General features: G+C 35.6%; 1 protein-coding gene across 3 annotated transcripts; it reads right to left on the bottom strand.

The window, feature by feature from the left end:
* Window positions 1-241: 241 nt before the first annotated feature.
* LOC116145746 (structural maintenance of chromosomes protein 3) lies at window positions 242-20,513 on the bottom strand. 3 transcript variants are annotated; one of them, XM_031431193.1, is made up of 30 exons: window positions 20,386-20,513; window positions 19,902-20,008; window positions 19,715-19,790; window positions 19,295-19,333; window positions 19,128-19,195; window positions 18,965-19,036; window positions 18,026-18,105; window positions 17,856-17,934; window positions 17,641-17,758; window positions 17,389-17,564; window positions 16,042-16,287; window positions 15,818-15,939; window positions 15,222-15,366; window positions 14,391-14,563; window positions 14,216-14,315; window positions 12,261-12,397; window positions 11,909-12,110; window positions 10,927-11,014; window positions 10,690-10,839; window positions 9,422-9,573; window positions 9,102-9,293; window positions 8,838-9,021; window positions 8,678-8,748; window positions 8,320-8,471; window positions 7,838-8,006; window positions 7,585-7,731; window positions 2,022-2,108; window positions 1,635-1,809; window positions 702-898; window positions 242-523 (listed from the first exon to the last, which is right to left on the bottom strand). In XM_031431193.1, exons 2-29 carry the CDS (start codon window positions 19,914-19,916, stop codon window positions 708-710), a joined length of 3,606 nt encoding a protein of 1,201 aa, XP_031287053.1. In that variant the 5' UTR covers window positions 19,917-20,008; window positions 20,386-20,513; the 3' UTR covers window positions 242-523; window positions 702-707. The 3 variants fall into 3 exon arrangements, 2 of the variants coding, with proteins under 2 accessions (XP_031287053.1, XP_031287054.1); XM_031431194.1 differs by having other exon boundaries at window positions 19,902-20,011; window positions 20,386-20,495; XR_004130422.1 differs by lacking the exons at window positions 242-523; window positions 702-898 and having other exon boundaries at window positions 1,789-1,809; window positions 2,022-2,110; window positions 7,586-7,731.
* Window positions 20,514-21,800: the final 1,287 nt, after the last annotated feature.

Below are 21,800 nucleotides of genomic sequence, written 5' to 3'. Positions count from 1 at the left end.
AATTTTAGAGATGCTACCAAATCCAACTACCACAAAGATTAGGATATAAATTTAGAATCTTATTGCCTACATGGATTTTTTGAATAAGACAGTTGTTCCCCTAATCCCCTATCTACATTATTAGTTTAATAAATTCCTATAAATTCTCCCATTCTTTCAAGAAAAATGTTATCCTTACAAAGACTCATACAAAGAGGGATACAAAGTGACATCAGCTGGAAGAAACACTTGAAAAAAAAGGTAAAATCCTTAGCATTCATCTATTATTTATTTATTTGTACCAATCAAGTCCACACAAAATTATATGAATACATTAAATAAAAAGATCCAAATCCTTCTAATCGTCACTAAAAGGTTAATACGGCTTGTAAGAAAATACTAGAAAACAGGTAAAACATATACAGCCCTGTCATTCCTCTAGTTAACCTATAAATATAAAACACAAGAACCAACCAACTCAACACAATGCTTCACCCCATCATTCTTACACATAACTAACAAATGCATCATCCAAATTTATCTCCTGCAAAAACCAACAAACATATATTATATTCAAACACAAATAGCTAGCGTTTCATAGCATTATTTTAAAAAGAGCAACCTAAAACCCACATTAACTTCTTTAACACAATCAAAAACTCACAAAAGCATCCAATCTTTTTATATATCTAAAGATGAAATAATTTGTGTAAGGTTCTCACCTTAAACTAAGGTGTATTGTGAGACTGATCATGCTCAATAAAATCTAAGGCGTCTTCTTTGGCGACAACATTGACTCGGCTCACTCTGTTTTTGTGTGTCACACCATATATTTTGTCAGCCACTTTCACAAGCTCTGGCCGAAATGTTGTTGTTATAAATTGAGTATTTGCCATGTCTGCTAGACGACGAATCATATCTGTATTAAATGATTAAGGATCTCCACAAGATAACCAAAATCCAATGCAGAAAATATCAGCACAATGCAGCCCTCAGCTTCCTTCTTTAATAATCTCAATGCCTCCATAGGCAGTTCTTATCCCACTCAAATAACTATCCAAAAAATCTTCAACACTATTAAGATCTCTATGCTGCATGCATAAACTCACAAAATTTAAAGCAATCCTTAAAGATAATTATTAAGCAATAAATCACACAGTATACTGCAAATCTCAAGTAAGAGCTATTGACTGCATCAAATAGAAAAGTCATAAGTCAGTATTTGTACTCTCTTCAGCTATGATTGACACCTAATGATTCCATAATGTCCCAGAATTTGTCCTTCCTAGTGACCCAGAAACAAAGAACTCGTAACTCACAGATATATGCAACACTATGAGCCCAAATATATGCAAGTGGTGCATGCCACGGCATAGGTATATTCTAACTGCCACTATTGAAAACCACAAATTACTCGGTATGCGCTAAGCCAGGGGGTGATGCAGGCTTTAATAACTATCATTAATAATTATCATTGGTCTTATGAACTAATCATAAGGAAAAATTCAATTGCATGTTTGACCAAATGAAAAAGGATAGAGATTTAAAGCTAAATCTAAACTAAAATTTCTACAGAAATAAAATAACAAAACCAAAAACCAAGGGAAAAAAACCATTAAACTAGAGAGGAACGATGCGTATAATGAGAAGGATACTTCCCACTGCAGTTCTGTACTGAGGATCCAGTGCTGCATCTATTTCATCAAATAGATAGAAGGGAGCAGGATCACATCGCTGTATGGCAAAAATAAGCGTCAGAGCCACAACAGTTTTCTGACCTCCAGACAATTGCTTCATCGACTGTGTCTCCCCTTGTCCAGTAAACGAAACCTACAACACCAAAAGCAAAATAAAATAATTAAAACTTGAACTCATAACCAAAATGATGATGACAATAGCTCCCCTGACCGAAATTAACTATAAAATATTAAACAATATACTGTAAATAACAAATACTAGAATTGCTTTGATATTTCTGGGGAATGCCATTCCAAGTGCTTCATATATATATATATATAATGCTTCCATAAAGAAGTACATGCCTTCACTTTAACACCAATGTATTTTTCAACCCTTCCTTCCATATCTACTTCACGAGGTCCATCATCATCATTGTCATCCTCACCATCCTGTGAAATATACCCAAAATCATTAACATTACTTAATAGATCTACCAAAATTAAGACGTGATTCAGAAAATATATTTTGAAACTGGCTTTTTCTGGAAAGGAAGGAGCACTTTTCATACTTTCAAGAATCATTGAAAATCAAAATTCCACTCAATCAGCTAACAAGGTATAATCAGATATAGCTCAAATGCTTCAACTGACAGCCCACTTTTAATACTTTCAAGAATCATTGAAAATCATAATGAATAAACAATCACTTTAAGCAAAGATTTTAAAAGGTTAACATGTTTATAGAGAAAACTCAGAAGAAAATTCATATGCACGCAAGGAAAGCTATAGGACTTCTAGTATATAAGGAAAAATTATTCTGCGAAATACCCAGGAACCCTCTTTTACTAGCACAACATCCACACAAGAAAACCTCTAAAACAAAGAGAAAGTTGCAGCTTTGAGATGTAAAGAAAAGAAGGTTATCTGAGTAATCAGAAAGCAAGTAAATTTTAACACATTGTAATTTTAGATGATCCTGACCCACTGTTGAGTTGTACAAATTAAATGTTTTAGGAATAGGAAATTAGATCATTCCCTTTCCTAGTTTAGATTATTTTATTTCCTTATATGGACTGTTGAATGTGTATATATTGTTGTATTTTGTTCACAATCAATATGAAGAAAATTCTTCTGATTTCATATGGTATTAGAGCTAAGAAATCAGAAACCCTAGAAAAATTTTCTTTTCTTTTTCCGACGATATTTTCCGACGAAGTTCAGGCTATCTCCTTCTGGTGTTGAATCACTCTTCTAACCACACCAGCCTGTTTGTCTTCTCCTCGCCGGCAAAACCTGAAAATTTCATCGCTAGTCGTCGCCGCACGCGCCGGTCTTCTTTCTGGCATCTTCTTCTCCGATCTCCTTCCCCAGCGAACGTGAGGTCTCACTACCAACACTTGTGCACTCAAGCACCGCCAACGAGCACACCCATCACCGTCCGACGTTGCATTGTCATCACCGGCGCCGAAAATAGCCCACTACAGTCGAAATATCCTCTTTTTCCGATCTGCCCAGAATTAGTTTTGTTTTTCAGCCCAGATCAGTTCAATCTCTCCCACAAGACAATCATGCTTCCTGAAGGATCCAACACCAAATCAAGTTCTGTTTCTTTTTTGTCTTTTCCTTTGATCACAACTGAAAAATTAATAGGCAACTCCAATTATTCCTCATGGGCTGCCTCTATTGAACTATGGTGTATGGGACATGGTCTGGAGGATCACTTGACCACTAAGGCTGAAGATGTCACAGATGATAAGACTACCTAGATAAAAACAGATGCTTTGGTATGTGGTTTATTATGGCAATCTATTGATCCTCACCTTCATTCTAATTATAAAATATATCGAACTTGTTTTGAGGTATGGCGACAGGCCAAATTGCTTTATACTAATGATATCCAAAGACTCTCTTCTGTTGTGTCCAATTTGGTTAATCTCAAAGCAAGATATGGGCATGTCTAACTTTCTTGGCAGGATGGCCTCTCTCAAGGCAGAATTTAATTTGTTATTACCCGCTGGCAAGTCTGAAGCAGAAGATTTGGCACAACGAGACAAATTCTTTATGGTTCTTACTCTTGCCGCTATCAATTCTGCTCTCACTCCAGTACGAGATCAGATTCTAGCAAGTGCTACTGTGCTTTCTCTTGATGAAGTTTTTGCTCGATTACTTCGAGTCTCCTCCCCTGGTGTTGTGGTTGGATCTTCCCTAGTTGATTCTTCTGTCCTGACCTCTCAGTCTCAAACTTTTGTTAAAGGAGAACATGGGGATCGTAGTGGCAAGGGAGGTCAACCCAAGTGTAGTTATTGTCATAGGTGGGGGCATATCCAGGAAAAATGCTACAAATTACATAGGCGTCTCCTCGAGTTGCCAATGTCGCTTATCCTAATCATCATTCTGAATCTTCTAAAGAACTAAGTCAGCCATCCTTGACTCTTACGGGTGCAAATTATGACGAATATCCCCAGTTCCAGGCAAATAAGCAATCTTCTTCATATGTTGCTTCCATCGCTCAGTCAATTCATTCTGATGTCTAGGGTCCTTGTCGAGTCTCATCCATTTTAAAAGTTCAGTATTTTCTTATGTTTATTGACGATTATTCTCGTTGCACTTTGTTATTTTTAATGAAAAGTCATTCCGAATTATTTTCTATATTTGAATCCTTTTGTGCTGAAATTAAGACACAATTTAATGATGTTATTCATATGTTTCGGAGTGATAATGCTCGTGAATATTTTTCTACTAACTTTACCAAATTCATGTCATCTCAAGAAATTCTCCATCAATCCTCTTGAGTTTATACTCCACAACAAAATGGAGTTGCTGAGCGTAAGAATAGACATTTGATTAAACCTGCCCGAACCTTGCTTTTACACAATCGGGTTCCTTTCCAGTTCTGGGCAGACGTCGTGTTAACTGCCTGTTTCTTGATTAATAGGATGCCTTCTTCTGTCCTACAAAACCAAGTCCCTCATTCTATTTTGTTCCCTAATCAACAGTTATACTCTCTTCCTCCACATATCTTTGGTTGCACATGTTTTGTGCATATCCTTTCCCCAGTTACCAACAAACTGTCTATCAAATCTACCAAGTGTATTTTCTTAGGATATTCAAGACTTCAAAAGGGTTATAGGTGTTATTCTCCATTCACTCGTCAATACTTTCTATCTGCCGATATTACCTTTTTTGAGTCTTCTCCTTTCTTTTCTACACCAGAGAGTGATTCTATCACCACTGTCCTTCCCATACCCTACATTGAATCTACTTATAATCATCCTGCAAAGTCTGTTACTATTCCTCCAAGTCCTACCCTTATGGGCGAGTCTCCTCCTCTAGATGATGCTATTGTTTAGAGTACGACTACTGACATTGTTCTTGACGATGTTCCTGAGGCTCTTGTTCCCGATCCTCCTACAGCATATTCCTCTCCTACTGCAGCCCTACCTCCTGAAGACCAATTTCCCATTGCAATTCGTAAATGTATGCGGTCCACTCGCAACCCTCATCCGATCTATAATTTTCTTAGTTATCATCACTTATCTCCATCATATTATGCTTTTGTGTCAACCATTTCTTCTGTTTCTGTTCCTTCTAATGTTTGTGAGGCACTGACTGATTCTGGCTAGCATCAAGCTATGGTTGAAGAGATGATTGTTTTACATCATAATAATACTTGGGAATTGGTTCCTTTGCCTCCCGACCAATCGCCTGTTGGTTGTCCTTGGATTTATACTATCAAGGTTGGCCCAGATGGTCAGGTTGATTGACTGAAGGCACGATTGGTTGCAAAAGGGTATACTCAAAATTGTGGGTTAGATTATTATGAGACCTTTTCTCCTGTGGCTAAGATGTCTTCTGTCCGCTTGTTTTTATCTATGGTTGCTCTCTGCCACTAGCCTCTGTACCAATTAGACATTAAGAATGCCTTTCTTCATGGTTAGCTTCAAGAAGAAATCTATATGGAGCAACCGCCTAGCTTTGTTGCTTAGGGGGAGTATGCCTTGGTATGTAAACTTCGTCGCTCTCTACATGATTTAAAACAGTCCCCTCGTGCCCGGTTTGGACGATTCAGTAATGTCATTCAAGAGTTTGGGATGATTCAGTGTGAGTCTGATCACTCTGTTTTCTATAAACATAACTCATCAAGGCAATGCATATATCTGGTTGCTTCAGAAAGAAATCTATATGGACCAACCGCCTGGCTTTGTTGCTCAGGGGAGTTTGCCTTGGTATGTAAACTTCATCGCTCTCTATATGGTTTAAAACAGTCCCCTCATGCCTGGTTTGGATGATTCAGTAAGGTCATTCAAGAGTTTGGGATGATTCGATGTGAGTCTGATCACTCTGTTTTCTATAAACATAACTCATCAAAGCAATGCATATATCTAGTTGTCTATGTCGATGATATTGTTATTACAGGAAGTGATCAGGATGGCATTAAATAATTGAAGACACTTGTTCCACCACTTTTAGACCAAAGATTTGGGATTACTTAGATACTTCCTTGGTATCAAAGTGGCTCAATCTAGCTCAGGTATTGTTATTTCTCAAATGAAATATGCACTGGATATTTTGGAAGAAACAGGGATGTCAGATTGTAGACCGGTAGACTCTCTTATGGATCTTAAGTCAAAGCTCTCACCTAGACAGGGGGAGCCTCTTGCAGATGCTAGGAAATACCGAAGGCTGGTTGGTAAACGTAACTATCTCACCATTACACGACCTGATATTTCCTTCTTCGTCAGTGTTGTTAGTCAGTTTCTACAATCTACTTGTGACGGTCATTGGGATGCAGTTATTCGGATTTTAAGATATATAAAATGTACACTAGGCAAAGGTCTATTATATGAAAACAGGGGTTATACACAGATTGTCGGATATTCTGAAGCTGATTGGGCAAGTTCTCAATCTGATAAGTCGTTCCATTTCAAGCTCTTGTATTCTTGTGGGAGGAAACCTTGTATCTTAGAAAAGTAAGAAGCAAGATATCGTTGCCAGATCGAGTGCAGAGGCAGAATACCGTGCAATGGCTCTAGCAGCTTCTGAGCTCATTTGGTTGAAGCAACTAATCCAAGAATTGAAGTTTACAGAAGTAGTAAAGATGAAGTTACTTTGTGATAATCAAGCTGCTCTCCATATTGCCTCCAACCCGATGTTTCACGAAAGGACTAAGCATATAGAAATTTACTGTCATTTTATCAGAGAGAATTTTATCTGGTTGTATTACCACTAGTCATGTCAGCTCAAATGATCAGCTAACAGATATCCTCACTAAATCAATTAGGGGTCCTCGTATTGACTTTATTTGTAACAAGCTTGGTGCATATGATTTATATGCCTCAGCTTGAAAGAGAGTGTTGAGTTGTACAAATCAAATGTTTTAGGAATAAGATCTTTAGAATAGGAAATTAGATCACTCCCTTTCCTAGTTTAGATTATTTCATTTCCTTATATGGACTGTTGAATGTGTATCTATTGTTGTATTTTGTTCACAATCAATATGCAAAAAATTCTTCTGATTTCACACCCACAAACATAAAGGAAGAAATGTATCCCAAGGGTACAACTCCAATTTAGTGGCATAGAGATACAGAAAATATAAAGACGTGCAAGNGTGTTGAGTTGTACAAATCAAATGTTTTAGGAATAGGATCTTTAGAAGAGGAAATTAGATCACTCCCTTTCCTAGTTTAGATTATTTTATTTCCTCATATGGATTGTTGAATGTGTATATATTGTTGTATTTTGTTCACAATCAATATGAAGAAAATTCTTCTAATTTCACACCCACAAACATAAAGGAAGAAATGTATCCCAAGGGTACAACTCCAATTTAGTGGCATAGAGATACAGAAAATATAAAGACGTGCAAGAATTTATTTGAAAGTTCAAAAAATAAATGCTTCTAGGAAACAAAAGAGAGAGAGACCTTTTTTTTCATCATAACTAGATGACCATGACCGCCTTGCACAAGTTCAGCAAACACTTCTCGGAAGTGGCGAGCAACACCTTTGAAAGTACGTTCTATTGATTCATCCTTCCTTTGATCTAAAACCGCTATAAGTTCTTTAATTTTCTGCAAAAATGTTTTAGAATAAAGCAGCTCAAATCTTTCAACTTAACTAAAAGTAAAAAGTTCTATATAGGAGAATCATTTGATTGTGATTTGAATTCATTAATACCTCGTCCCCTGAATCCAGTTCAGCTTGCCTTCTCTGAAGTTCTTCCCGTTGCTCTGTGAAATTTACATACTGATCAAGTGCTTTCTTATTTACATGACTAAACTGCTGCAGTTGATCATTGCACCTATGAAGCATTTTATGTAATTCTTTGATGCTCTTTCGCGTATACCTGTCAATTCCAATATAAGGGTAACAAATTAATAAATTAAAATCAACAAAAGCACGTGTTAGAAAACAGGACCAAATATCCTCACTGGGTATATACCATGTGACCTAAGGCTGACCCATTCTTAATAATCATATCTCAAATATATTTATCATTTACATTGAACAATAAATTAAGAAGTATCAAACCCTAAGGGTCTAAACCAATCCAATAACCATTATCTTCCAAGTCTAGACAACTTGTGACCTATGTATGAAACAATTCTGGCATAAGTAATAAAATAATAGAAACTTCAAACATGAGACGAGGACTATACGTTTCAAAAGCATCAGATGATAATGGACCCAATTCCCTAATTTTCTTCGAGTACTCCTCTTGCTTAGCTAGAAGAATATTTCTTTTATTCAATAGTTGTTCAAGTTCTCTTGCATCATCCTGAAGTTTCTTCTCATATTCGTCTTCCAAAGTCTGCATTCACAATGATCATTTTAGCAAGAGTAATAAGCAATCTGTTTTCTCTGTTAGGAAATCAAAGATTGCATTAGAAAAGCAGAAAATTACAAGACGATGAACAAAGTTTCCCACAAGATAGGACATCCTGAAGTTAGTAAAACAGTATTATGTACAATACAAACACTGAAATCATGGCAGAAAACCTCTAGGCATGAACTAACCTTCAACTTAGCCTTTTCATTTTTGATCCTCTTGACTTCCTTGGTTAATTTATCTAAACCGTCAGAGATCCCTGCAAAGCAATACCTCAGTGAAGACATGACACAATAACCTCAGCTTCATAATTAAAGACTTCCATGGAAAAATTAAGAAAATTCTCACCTTTATGTTGCTGTTCTGCTTCCTGAACAAATAATTTAGCATCCTTCAATTCCTGTCTTTTTAATTCAGATTCACTAGGCAGCATGTCATTCTCTGAAGAAGCTATGAGGGCTTGCAACTCTTGCTTCCGCCTCTTAAGGTTAGTTGTTAGATTAGTCTCAAGCTCTGCTTTTCTTGTTTCAGTCTATAAACAGAAACTGTATTATATTAGTATATAAATGCTTCCTTCAAGTTGGAACCAGCCAAGAAGGTTCATTATCCTACCTCCATGCGATTCGTCCTGCAGGTGATAAGTTGCTCCTTTAGATCAGTTATTTCAGGGTTCAGACGTGATAGAAGATCTTTTTCCTCTGGTGTTAAGTGATCAATGAGCTCTGTGCCCATTTCAGCCTCTTTCATGGCCACACTAGCTCTAAGTTGATCAATTTGAGTCCGCACATCAGCAAGTGATTTTTCCTACAAACAAGTGAAATAATCTGAATGAGCAGTGCAGGCTGTAGGAAGAAAAAAAAAATCACGAAAAACTGCTACCAGTAAATGCTCAAATGCCGATCACATAAAATAATCTTAAGATCTGAAAATACCTTATTTTCAAGGGCTTTAGAGATGATTTGTTTTTGCTTATTAGCATTTGCAATATCCTGCTTAAGCTGCTCCAATTCTGATTTTTCGTGACCCCGCTTGGCATCAATTCTCTGTTGTTCAGTTACAAGGTCTGTAATTTGCTGGTCTACTCGTAAGATCACTTAAGTTAAAGAATATGCAAAGGTATTCATGAAAAATCCTTTAAAATCATGATCAAAAATAAATGAGAGAGTCAGAGCACGTAACTTTCATTTTTCAGTCTGCAAAAATCGACATGCTTATTTGATTAATAACTTTAAGAGAACAAAGTGAATCATTTCTAAAGAGTGGTTCAGTTGCAGCAGTAAACAAAGAGTCGTGCAGGAGAAAAAAATTGTGGTTTTCTTTTTTCTTAAAAGTAATTACTGAGTGTGGCATGCCAACAAAAATTCGAATATACAAAAATCATAGTTGAAGCTTTCTCAATATTCTTAGACTTGGTCTTTCTAGCAAGAAAAAAGCAAAGCAGTTTTTTCTAATATGACATCAAGGAAATCTTTATTTTAATGTGATGGAAGTAACAGACAAAGGTTCTGTCCGCTCTGTACTTAATATCTCCACCACATTCACACATGTCCAGGTGTGATAAAGGAGGACTGCAATAGACAGCCAGTAGTACGCAACCCAGTAGTTATGCTTCCTTGCGCAAAAGGAGTTCATGGAATCTATTCCATGTAATAGTGAACTAAAGCTTGATTGTGTGAAATTGCATTGAGCTAAAATGTTACTTGGAACTTTCTAAATTTATAGAAATCAGGGACAAAAGAAGTTTCAAAACTTTGTGAAAGACAAAAACATTTGCACAGAGAATGTGGTATTCTTGTTTGATGAAGGTCATCCTCTACAACCTTAAATATTGTATTAGGTGGTTAATTAGCTACAACTCCTTAGAATATCAATATCAGATATAAACCAATAATGATATGTCTGATGTAATACAATGCAGCTTACATGTAAGTAAACATGAGATGAACCAACAAGTGTTCATGCATATGTACACACTTCAGGAAAACAATTGCAGAAGTGCAAAAATTTCGGGGAATGTTTGTTTTTGTTTTCACAAGCTCCATGTAACCAAGATTTTCCATTATGCAGAATAACAAGCCATGATCTACCAACAAACACAGGTAAAAAGAAGTTATGCGTATATATAGTAAGAAACCTAGAGTTAAAAAATAAGACTAAAGCAGTGCTTTAAATAATGTAAAAGCATAAATCAGAAGGATATCTTGAAGCATAAATCTAACTTGTTCCAGTTCCTTTTCTTTTGCATCAATAGATTTTTTGTTCCGTTTGATTATATTCATAAACTTCAATTTTGAGCGCCTAAAATCATAAAATCCTCCTGTCATACCACCTTTCTTGCTTACTTGGTCACCTGTTATCGGATCAGCAGTTACTAAAACATCAAGGAGACAGACCAAAGTCACAATAAACAGAATAATACAAAAAATATATATGCAACCTTCCAAGGTTATGCAGTCCAGACCATCAGCTCGAGCAACTCTAGCACACACATCTAAATCTCTGCAAATCACTGTTCGAGCAAATACCTAGAGAGAGAAAAAAGAACAATAACAAAAGCCTGGTGAAACATCTAGACCTTTACGAAAGAGGAAAAATAACACACTAGATATTCATGAAAGAGGACAATATTATCCAATATTTAACAAAGCCAGACAAGTTTAGCTTCAACTTTCTCTTGCTTGCACAAAAGTTCTTTTTTTTTTTTTTTTTCTTCTTTTTTGATAGTAAACTTAGATGTGTATAACTGTGAAAAAAACTTGGATACTGGATCATAATTTTCAGAAAAATGTATTCCTCCAACAAACTGTAACCGAAAATATGAAACCAGGATAGTGTTTCTTTTTCTTGATAAATTTATTTTTCTTCACTGTCCAGTGATATCTTTTGGTGGACCACCGTACGTACAGAAGCAAAAATTCAGTGAATCAGTCAAGTCACATGTCCATCATTTGTCATGGAAAACAGTTTTGCTTTTAGTAAAGGGAAGAAATCCAAAAGCCTGTCGAAGTGTGCTGTTTGGTTTTGTTATGAGGAAAAAAATTACATATAAACAGTCCCAACAGTTTCACCCACTGAATTGAGGAGAAAGAACAGTTTTGTTATATCTGCAGTTTCAGCTAACTTTTTCTTAATCATATGACAGTTTCACCTGCTGCAGCTAATATCCTCAGGATCTGAATTCAGGAGAAAACCAGGTTAAAAAAATCTTAAAGGAAATTTGCAGTTTCAGCTTCATTATGAATGGAAATGTTTAAATTCAGGAGAAAAACAGATTACAAAACCCTATAGAAGTGTGCAGTTTCAGAGAAAGACGAAGAAAAACCAGTTACCACAGAACTCAACTACTAAAACAACAAAGTCATGCATGGATCAAATACCAACTTGTGTTAAAAAAGATATATGTCAAGTTAGAATTTAACCTGGGCAATTGCTGGTTTAAATTCAGGAGAAAAATTCAATTTCTCCAGAAGAGATACCACATCACGACTCCTTGGATAATTTACATGAGGAGCCCTCACCCGATTTAATGGTATAAAGGTAACACGTCCACCTCTTAATGAATTAAGGTGTCTAATTATTTTGGTCGATGTTTCATCAGTATCAACCACCACGTGAAATAAGCTGCTCAAAAATCAACAGATATCAAAACAACAAAATTTCAAACCTGAAATCCACAAAAAAACTGGCAAACACACTATGCATATGTCAGCTGATTATATGGAGACATTAAGACAATGCTCAAAGTCAAGATCCAATAAATTATTCACATACCTGTTTCCAGCGGTAACCTCGACTGCAGTGAAAAATTTTTCGTCACAATCAAGCAGCTCAATAATTGGACCATAAACTCCAGCAATTTCGTATTCATTGCGAATCCGACGGATAGAATTCAGCCCTCGCCTCACATCCTGAAAAGATTACACAGAAAGAGTGTGAGTGAAAGTTTGGGAACATTAGTTAGGAAACAACTAAATTTAAGAATCAAGCTCTGCAACGGCTTTCATTACTATCTAACTGTCACGAAAAATTAAAGAAAACAATAAGATATTAAAAATCAGGGAAGAAGAAGAAAAAGAAACATAAGATTCAATTACCTGGACCCCTCACAGTTACAAAATTGAGAGGATCTATCGATGCGAGATTCAATAACAGCAATGTTTATTTACATAAAGTAAGCTATTAGGATTATATTGAAGATTGCCATATGTCAGTATTCTAATACTGAAATAGATTTAAGATTTGACATCTTTATCATATAACGATTTTCAGGTATCCAAAGTGACCTTATTAAAGAAATCCAATGTAATATTTGAATCCTCCACAAGGAGATATATGAGAGCTTTCAGATTTTGGAATTTAGTAATGTAGAGGGTGTACAAGAAGCCAGTTGGACCGAAGGGGTTAGACTACTTTAGTGAAGCGGTATTATCAACTATAGCTATTATATTATCTGCCTTTTAGAAATTCTAACTAGAGTTGCCAGAAGAAAGGAAAATCTAATTAGAATTTTCTTATGAAAAAGGCATGTTTAAGGCAAGCAAATACAAATAAAGCTTGAGGTGATGATTGATTATTGACATGGCAACCCGAAGAAAAAGAAAACCGCATTATTGAGGAAAATGTCATTGGAGGTTCAGTAAGAAAGAAATTGTTTTAGACAAGCTATAATTAGCAGTAAATACAATTTCTAATTTGAATCTCAAGACAGCATTGTATTTCTTATCTTTCGCGGCTTAAAGCATATGAGGTGGCCATAAGATTTTGGGCAGAAAAGTGGATAAGTCACTCGCTTATTTCTGTATACTATTTCCTCATCTTTAAAGCTCCCATAATGTATCCATCAACTGTTTACTGGACTCAGGTTCATTTAAGGGAAGTGGATGAATAAGGTACATCATTGTGCTTGATTGTCAATGTTTTTACGAATTTCAATATCAGGGATTCTACAGCATGGAGTCATCAATACTCCGAAAAATTTCCAGATAAATAGTTTTAATTGGTTAGTTGATAATACATTTATTCTATGATCCAACCGAGACGACTTGGGATTTGTGGCTTGTTCCCCTCAGTAGTGCATAACTGCATATGCTGAGGAAGGATGGAAAGAATACAAATATCTTTCTCACAGTTGCATTATCTTATCTCTTTAGAGTTACTAATTATCTTTTTCACATTTTCTCATTGGAATTATGGAACTTTCTTCAAGTATTTTGATAATGATGGAAAAGCATTCATTACTTGGAATGAAAAAATTTATGCTCCAAATTTTAAGGCCTTCAAGGGGAAAACAGATAAGCCCTTTGAGAACCATTATGTAAAGCTTAACACAACTCCTTGTGCTGAAGCCCAAAAGAGTGTTGTATAGGTGTTCATCATGCATAAAAAAGTTTGGGGCTACCATAGTGGTAATCCTAAATTTATACTTGTAAGCATTGTAAGCATTTGCCACCAAAAATTTTGAGAAAAACTTTAGCATGTTAGAGGATTGGTTAAGCTCTCCTCTCTCTCCTCTCTTTTCCTTTCCCTCTTATTTCTCTTTTTTCAACCTGTCTTTCCCAGTTTCCCAGTATCCATCTCTCGCTCTACTTATTAACCTCTATTCTTCACTTTTTTCCCATTTTTTATCTTTTACCCTATGCTTTTCTATAAGTTCTAAATCACAACAAACTGATTCATGATTAGCAGCAATAAGCAATAGAGGAAAAAAAAAAAAAAGGGTTACTCACCCCAGGGGTAGCATGATCAAGGCTTTTCTCTGCCTTCTCAACTTCAGCTTTCAGCTTATCAATCTCTGTACAAAGTTCACTCTCTTTCACCCATAAGGACCTATACAAGTATGCAAATTAGTCATACAGAAAGACTTACAATGCACATGAACAATATTAAGCGTGAAAATCATACTTCCGCTTATCCTGCAGCTTGTCCCTCTCGGTCTTATGGTTATTGAAAATTTCACGAGAGTGAAAATTGTGAGATTCTAAAGTCTCAATATTGCTTTTGACCTTCTCAATGTACATGTCCCGCTCCTTTAAGTCAGCAATAAGCCGATGAATTTCATCCTGAAGTTTTTTCTCCTGAAGCATATAAAAGAAGACATATGAACATTTTGAAAATAAAAATAAGTAGACAAATTACATACTGAGAATGTCCAAAACTAGAAATTATTTAAAAAAAGCTAGCAAAAGATGAATGTAAGACACTGGTAAAGACTATGGAATACAATTCTAAACAAGATAAAACCGGAGTTGGGATGAAGGGACAAGCAATTCATGCACGAGCACATGCAAGAACAGACTGAGAAGCAAATGTATGTATGTACGCAGACAGATAAGCAGTTAGATCCCATTTATCTGGATTTGGTTCCTTCATAAAGTGGGAATTATAAACTTCATTGGCAAGTCAACACTAAAGAAGATCCGATTAGAGCAAAAGTTGGCTACTAAATGAGAACTCTGGATGATTAAACATACACACAACTCAAGACCGTAAAGTAATATACCTATTTACACGTATTAAATGAAAAGTTTAAAATATAATTTAAGAGGTTAAAAAAATGTGCCAGCATGGTGACTGAGGAAATTGGAATGGTTAAAATCTCGATGATTTTTCCCCCTGTCACTGTTCGTCAAGCAAGTCAAAGTAAATAAGCTTGTGACTTGAATCACAGTTAACTCTCATACAAAATTTGCAGTAAACCTACATATTTCATAATAAGAAAAGTTAGGAACTTACCTGAACCAAGTTTGAAGAAAGAACCCGCTCAAGATCATCAATTTCTTTTTGAAGCCATTTATCACGAGCAGCTTTACTAGAAAATTGGGTGGCACGACCTTGTTTTTGATAAAGAATGCTAAGCTGCTTTTCACGCTCCATGATACTAAACATCACCAGAATCATTCATGGACAAACAGATATAACATCTATCAGGACTCTAAAACGATAGAATTGATTATATTATTTTAAGTAGAGACCACCTTGATTCACATGCAGATTACTATGGTGAATGTTGCAAAGCAAGGTTCAGAGAAGTGAAAAAAAAAAAAAAAAATATATATATATATATATATAATGGAACACATAGAAACACACAAAATGTAAAGGAATAAGCAGAAAACATAGCATTATATTAAAAGAACAATTAATTAGTACAAAACCCTCTCCTACTTTTGAATTGCAGAAACAAGAACTTTATGTGAGAGTTCAAGCCCTAAAAGTAGAATTGGGAAGAATAGGTCAAAGGCAAAGAAACAAGGGAAGACTAAAAAAGTTTGGATGAAGAAAGAATGGTTGACAGTATACACGTATAGGCTGTAAATCTATATACATACCCTTTTGTTATCTCTTTTTCCTTTATGCCTTGTTCCTCGTACTCTGGCTTAATCTTCTCGAGCTCCTTCAGTGAGTCCTCAATTTCTTTTTGTAGCAAAAGAAGTTGTTCCTCAGCATCCACCTGAAAACATAAAATATTTAATTAACTCATGCGGCCTCATAAACACATACAAATTTATACTAATGTATGTCACCAATATACTGAATTTCATTAGAATATTACTTTTGCTTGCGAATTTCCAGAAATCCTCTCGTCTAGGTCTTTCACATCAAGCTCAAGCGCTGTCTGCCTCTTCAGTGCTTCAGTTTGTCGCTTTTCAACTGTTTCTTTTTCTTTGTTTAATGCTTGAACTTCTTTCATAATTTCTTTCAATTTCTTTTCTTCATCCTTGGACTTTTCATGAGCATCCAGCACACTGTTATACATCTTAGTTGATATTTCAGAACGCTTGGTTCTAGCTTCTTCAACCTGATCAAGGAGAGAAATATAAGCATCAAACCTACGGCCCTAATAAATCAGGAGTTCAGACCCTCACGCAGAATCTAATTACAAAGTGAAAATTTATACTGCAAGCAAATTAAAAAAGTTAAAATAAGTTGGGCGCTTGAAAAAACTCCTCACAGAGGATTTTACAGGCAACAAATCTATTTCATTTTATTTTTTAAAAAATTGAGAGTGGACAGAGGGGAACCACCAAATGGAGTAAAGACAAAAGATGCATATTAAGATTAGATAAAGGTGTAACAGTACACTACACACTAGCATGCTTAACATAATACAGACTGCTATTTATCTGAAGTATTACCTACATTGACTAACCCTTGAATGACATAGCACTAAATTCTTCAGTTTATAAGAACAAATCATCCATTGCAGAGCAAGAAAATACTCCAATCGTTTTATGGGTGTAACTGTAACCTAAATTTCTACTAGCTGTCAATTTTTTATCCGAAGTTCTATACGGGAAATGCTAAAATTAGAGCCACAGGATCAAACAACAAGCATTAATAAAATTTCTTATTCCTTAAACCAAACTCAATTCTCTAAAAACCCCCTACAAAGTTTTGAATTTTTAACCATTCAAATAAATTGCACAATGCATATTGCATCAAACAAAAATAAACACATATACATATATGTCCATGCAAATGCAAATGCACACCACAGCCTATATATTTTAGGGGTTCTGTTCTTGCTCCATATTTTTTATGTTTTATTACAGTTTGCTTTGTCAAAGGGTAGTTTAGACTTTAACTTTAGTTTGTTATAAGGGTTTTGGCCTCCTGTAAATAGGAGCCTAGTCTGGTATGAGTATATTCCCACACAATCACGAGTTAGTAACAGAAGATGAAAAGCTGGTAATTAATTTGATCACTTTCTGGGCCTCAGGCATCAACCCTTTGACTGCATATCCTAATAAATTTACATATTAGTCATGAAAAAGATGGATCTTCAGCAAGCCAAATTTATAGTGGATATCCTGTATGCATGACAGAGCAACACTTTTCAAGACTAATCTTAATCAAGGCACATAAACCTTAGCATCACTAAATATCAGATTTAACTGACCTCCACCAATTTCTGCCGAGCATCATTAAGTTCCTTATCATAAATGCTGTATTCTAGAGATTTCCTCTGCTTGTCAAGCTGCTGGTATTTTCTCAGCTCTTCTTTCTCTTCATCCAGTTCCCTGAGTCTCTCATCCAAGTAGTTGACAACTTGAATTATCTGCTGTCTTTTGTTGCCTAAAGCAGAAAATATACATGTTATGTTACATACCACTGCCATAGGAACAAGAAAATAAATAACTCAATGACTTGCCAGTTTCTTGCATAATTTTCAAACTTTCACGACGTCTCTCCTCATAAACTCGGGTGCCACCAATTTCCTTAAGTAAATCCAGCCGCTCAGAATCTTTCATCAGTGTCAAAGAAGCTATCTATTAACCAGAGCAATGAAAAAATTAAAGACATACAACATATAACTACAAAAATTTAACTGATAACAATAAATTTAAATACGCAGAAGCATCATACCTTTCCTTGCTGCACTACATAGTACGGATTAGAACGAGAAAATCCAGCACTCTCCAATAAATTCATAACCTCAGTTTTCCTGCAAATTATGTTATATTCAATTTACTAAAGCACACATTAAATATAGAAAATAGATTATCACCAAACCCACGAAAAAGGAAGATACTTACGTGATGTGCTTTCCATCCAAGAAATATTCATCCTTCTTCAAACCAATTGTTCGACGCAAGCGCACTTCCTCCTTATCAACCTGTCATGGAGTACAGAAGCAAGAGTAACATTTTACTAATTTCAATTAGAACAAAAAAAATCCCCAGAACAGCCCAAAAGCACAACCACAGTCAACCCACAGCCCCAAGCCAATTTAGATGAATAAATAAAAAAGAAGTATCTTCGTAAGTGTTTTGAGACAGAAACCCACAGAAAAATCCCCTAATTTGACAACATAACCAAGGTACCCTTGATCCACCTAACAATGGATGATCAACATACTCCCAAAAACGTCACTATCAATCAAATCTTATTTATTATCCAGAAAATTTACTATACTAAAAGAAACTTTCCTAATAATCTCCTTAATTACTCTTGTTTTCCCATGATTCCCCAAACCCCTAACGTTCCAACTCACAGTCTTCATGACGAAACTGCATCATCCAAACAAAAATCATCAACTAGAATAGAAGTATACATTTCAAAAAGGGCACAATCTATGAAGGTGAGGATATCGTTTACATAAGGAGAAATATCCTATCTCTTTTTCCTATCAAAACTGGATATTGTTGCCACTACACATGAAATAGGCAGTATGAGCAAAGAAAGAGCAATATTCCTTCAAGATGGCCACTCTCAAGCAATCACTTTACCTCTCTCTTTGTCCATTTGTCGATAGATGGAAAGGACAGATAATTTGTGGATACCAGCTAATCCAAAAAGCGTAGATATACAACTTTTATAACTCATACATATTCATTCAGAATATAGATCAAAATAGAAGACAATATGTAATAACTTCTTTACAAATAAAATAATTCTGTCCCTTGATAATAAAAGTCAAAAGTCAGAATTTACATTCAATCACCAAAGACAAGAAAAAGGTTGCAGAATATTACCGGGATGCGATTGTCAGAATTATCAAAAACAATCTCCACAAATGCAGATAAAACTTGGTGCCCTGCACCTTCCTGCCCAATATTAAAGTATTAAATTCAACCATATCAAAATGATCAGAAAGCATGATAACCTGAGAATGAGTAAAATGGTAGTGAAACTTACATGGAGTAATGAATGTCTATCTTCACTACGCAAGTTTTGGAAGAGGTCGCTCAAAACAAAACGAATAGCTACAATTTAACATCCAAAAAACAGGTTGCATTAAAAATAAAAACTCCTGGTCAACAAATAAAAACTACATAGTAATGACCACGCACTCAGTTACTCACCATGGAAAAAGTTTGTCTTGCCAGATCCATTAGCACCAACTACGGAAGCCATTATTAAAAAGGTGTAGAAAAATTTATTAGGTATCAAGTTAAATCATCATATTGAACTAAAATAAAGATAGAAAATGATATGCATATCAATAAAACTAAAATCTAATCTTTCCATAATATTCCAGGTCTTTAGCCATTTTCATTAGATTCCATTTTGTTTGGTTTCTAGTTTTGTTCTTGAAATGATTGTGGTTATAGAGGCATTTGTGGCTGTAATTGTGTACAGTCCACCTACTTTGCAGGTGAGGGAATGTGCTAGAGCTTAAATACTATTTGCTGGAGCCTTATCTCTAAGCTTAAGCTTTCAGGTGGAGTAATTACTTAACAAAAGAATGAAAAGACAAAGGATGATAAGGAGGACATCATTACCAACACAATTAATTTTTGGGCTGAAGGGCTCAGTAGCAATTTGTTCTCTGTAGCTCTTAAACCCTTCAATTATAACCTGTATTGAAACCCAGTATTAAATAGTTCAACAACAACATCGAAAATAATTAAAAAAAAAAAAACCTTAAAAAATATTTAGTACATGACTTTATCTAAGATCCAGACGTACCTGTTTTATGTGCATGATGAATTACCGAATAATCCACCTTCTATCGGAGAACCAAAATAAAGTATAATCTTCAGCAGCAACAACGAGAGCCAGAAATCATAGATACACTGCTAAAACAAGGAAATCAATCCTCAGCACCTCCAAAATGCTAACCAAACCATGATTCTAAGCTAAACTCCACGTAACCAGTATTTATAAGAAGCTTTTATGCCTTTTGAGTTGCTCTTAAAACTTAGAGAGTGTTTCAGAAGCATAATTAAACCATTACCCAAAAAATACTATTACAAAATTCAAGACAATTTACAGCTCACAAACGAAGTCAGAGTTCACAATTTAGCTCCAAAGGAAACACAAAAGTGAAGTCAAAATCCATTGACAATTCAAATAAATGTAAATGAAGCAGAAGTCGATTCTAGGGTTTCAACAACTGTAACTTAAAATTTGAAACAAAGCGGCAAAAGAGAAGTTACTGCGAAAGACTTACCAATTGACACTCTCAATTGAGTTCACGCGCACGAGAGATGGTGTTTTGCTTAGACTTGAATGAAATGAAGGAGCGATGGTGTGTCAGAGAAATTTATGAGAAAATTTAACTCTCCGGCCCTCCCAAAGTTCTAATTTAACAAAATGCCTTGGAAATGTTTTTCATTTTTTTTTTAATTTAGAGAAGTTGACGTGGCACAACTAAGATTTATTAAACATGTAAAATAAGTTAAAATGAAAAGATTAAAACATATGTGGACAAAATTATAATTAATAAAAGTATTTTAAAATTTGAAATTTGAAAGTTTGTCTCACCCATTCAAATCGCTGATTAGGACAAAAATCAATTTCTTAAACCCTTAACGGAGACTTTGCGATTTCCGATCGAAACTCCAAACTTTCACACCATATTCAATCCTAAAATCGATTTCTTGAACCGTAAACGGAATCTCTGTAATTTCCGGTGATACAATCCAGATTTCCGATCGAAACTGTAAATTTTCACACCAAATTCAATCATAAAATCAATTTCTTAAACCCTAAACGGAACCTCTGCGATTTTCAGCTACACAGTCCAGATTTCCGATCGAACCTACAAATTTTCAAACCAAATTCAATCCTAAACCATGGCTGACATTCACAATGAGGAGGAAAACCCAACGCCACTTCGAATACTAGAGTCCGGTGGCGCAAGCAGTTCAATGGCTGCTCTAGTGGATCATCCGATCAGTGAAAGTGGTCCACAAGCAGAGGAGACGACAACGGCACAACAACAGAGAGAAGAATCGCAAAACAATTCTGAAGAGGAGGAGGCCAGCGAGAATTCAGGCGACAAGGAGGAGTCCAGCGAGGAGGAAGAGGCCGACGAGAATGCAGGCGACGAGGAGGCCGACGAAGAAAGGCTACATATTTGTTTTGGGAGTATTGCTCTGTACTGTCACTTAAGCGATCATTTGTATCACTTAAGCGATTCATCTCTTTTACTCATTGTTGCTTAAGCGATCTTGTCCGAGGCAGAATCAACATCTGCCTAGATCTAAGATCGCTTAAGCGATCATTTGTATCGCCTAAGCGATTCATCTCTTTTACTCATGGTAGCTTAAGCGATTCCAAATTGATTAAACGATCTTGTCTGAGATAGAATCATCTACCCAAATCTAAGATCGCTTAAGCGATCTTTTGTATAGCTTAAGCAATTCATCTTTACTCTTGGTCGCTTAAGCGATCTTGTCCGAGGCAAAATCATCTGCCCAGATCTAAGATCGCTTAAGCGATCTTTTGTATCGTTTAAGCGATTCATTCAGTTTACTCTTGGCTGCTTAAGCGATTTCAGATCGCTTAAGAGATTTTGCACGAGGCAGAATATGTTAGAGTAGATGCCTTAGAGCCAATCAATTATTGTAGAATTGACTCTTT

The sequence above is a fragment of the Pistacia vera genome, unplaced genomic scaffold, assembly GCF_008641045.1.
Source record: "Pistacia vera cultivar Batoury unplaced genomic scaffold, PisVer_v2 Contig467, whole genome shotgun sequence".
Lineage (NCBI taxonomy): Eukaryota > Viridiplantae > Streptophyta > Magnoliopsida > Sapindales > Anacardiaceae > Pistacia > Pistacia vera.
The sequence above is the reverse complement of the archived record's forward strand: the minus strand, read 5'-3'. Positions and strand labels throughout refer to the sequence as shown.

Coding starts and splice junctions, on each gene's coding strand:
- LOC116145746 (XM_031431193.1), bottom strand. Junction 19,334..19,714: donor CCCAAAAATTAATTGTGTTG/GTAATGATGTCC, acceptor TGGCTTCCGTAG/TTGGTGCTAATGGATCTGGC. Junction 1,810..2,021: donor ACATTGGTGTTAAAGTGAAG/GCATGTACTTCT, acceptor TTGGTGTTGTAG/GTTTCGTTTACTGGACAAGG.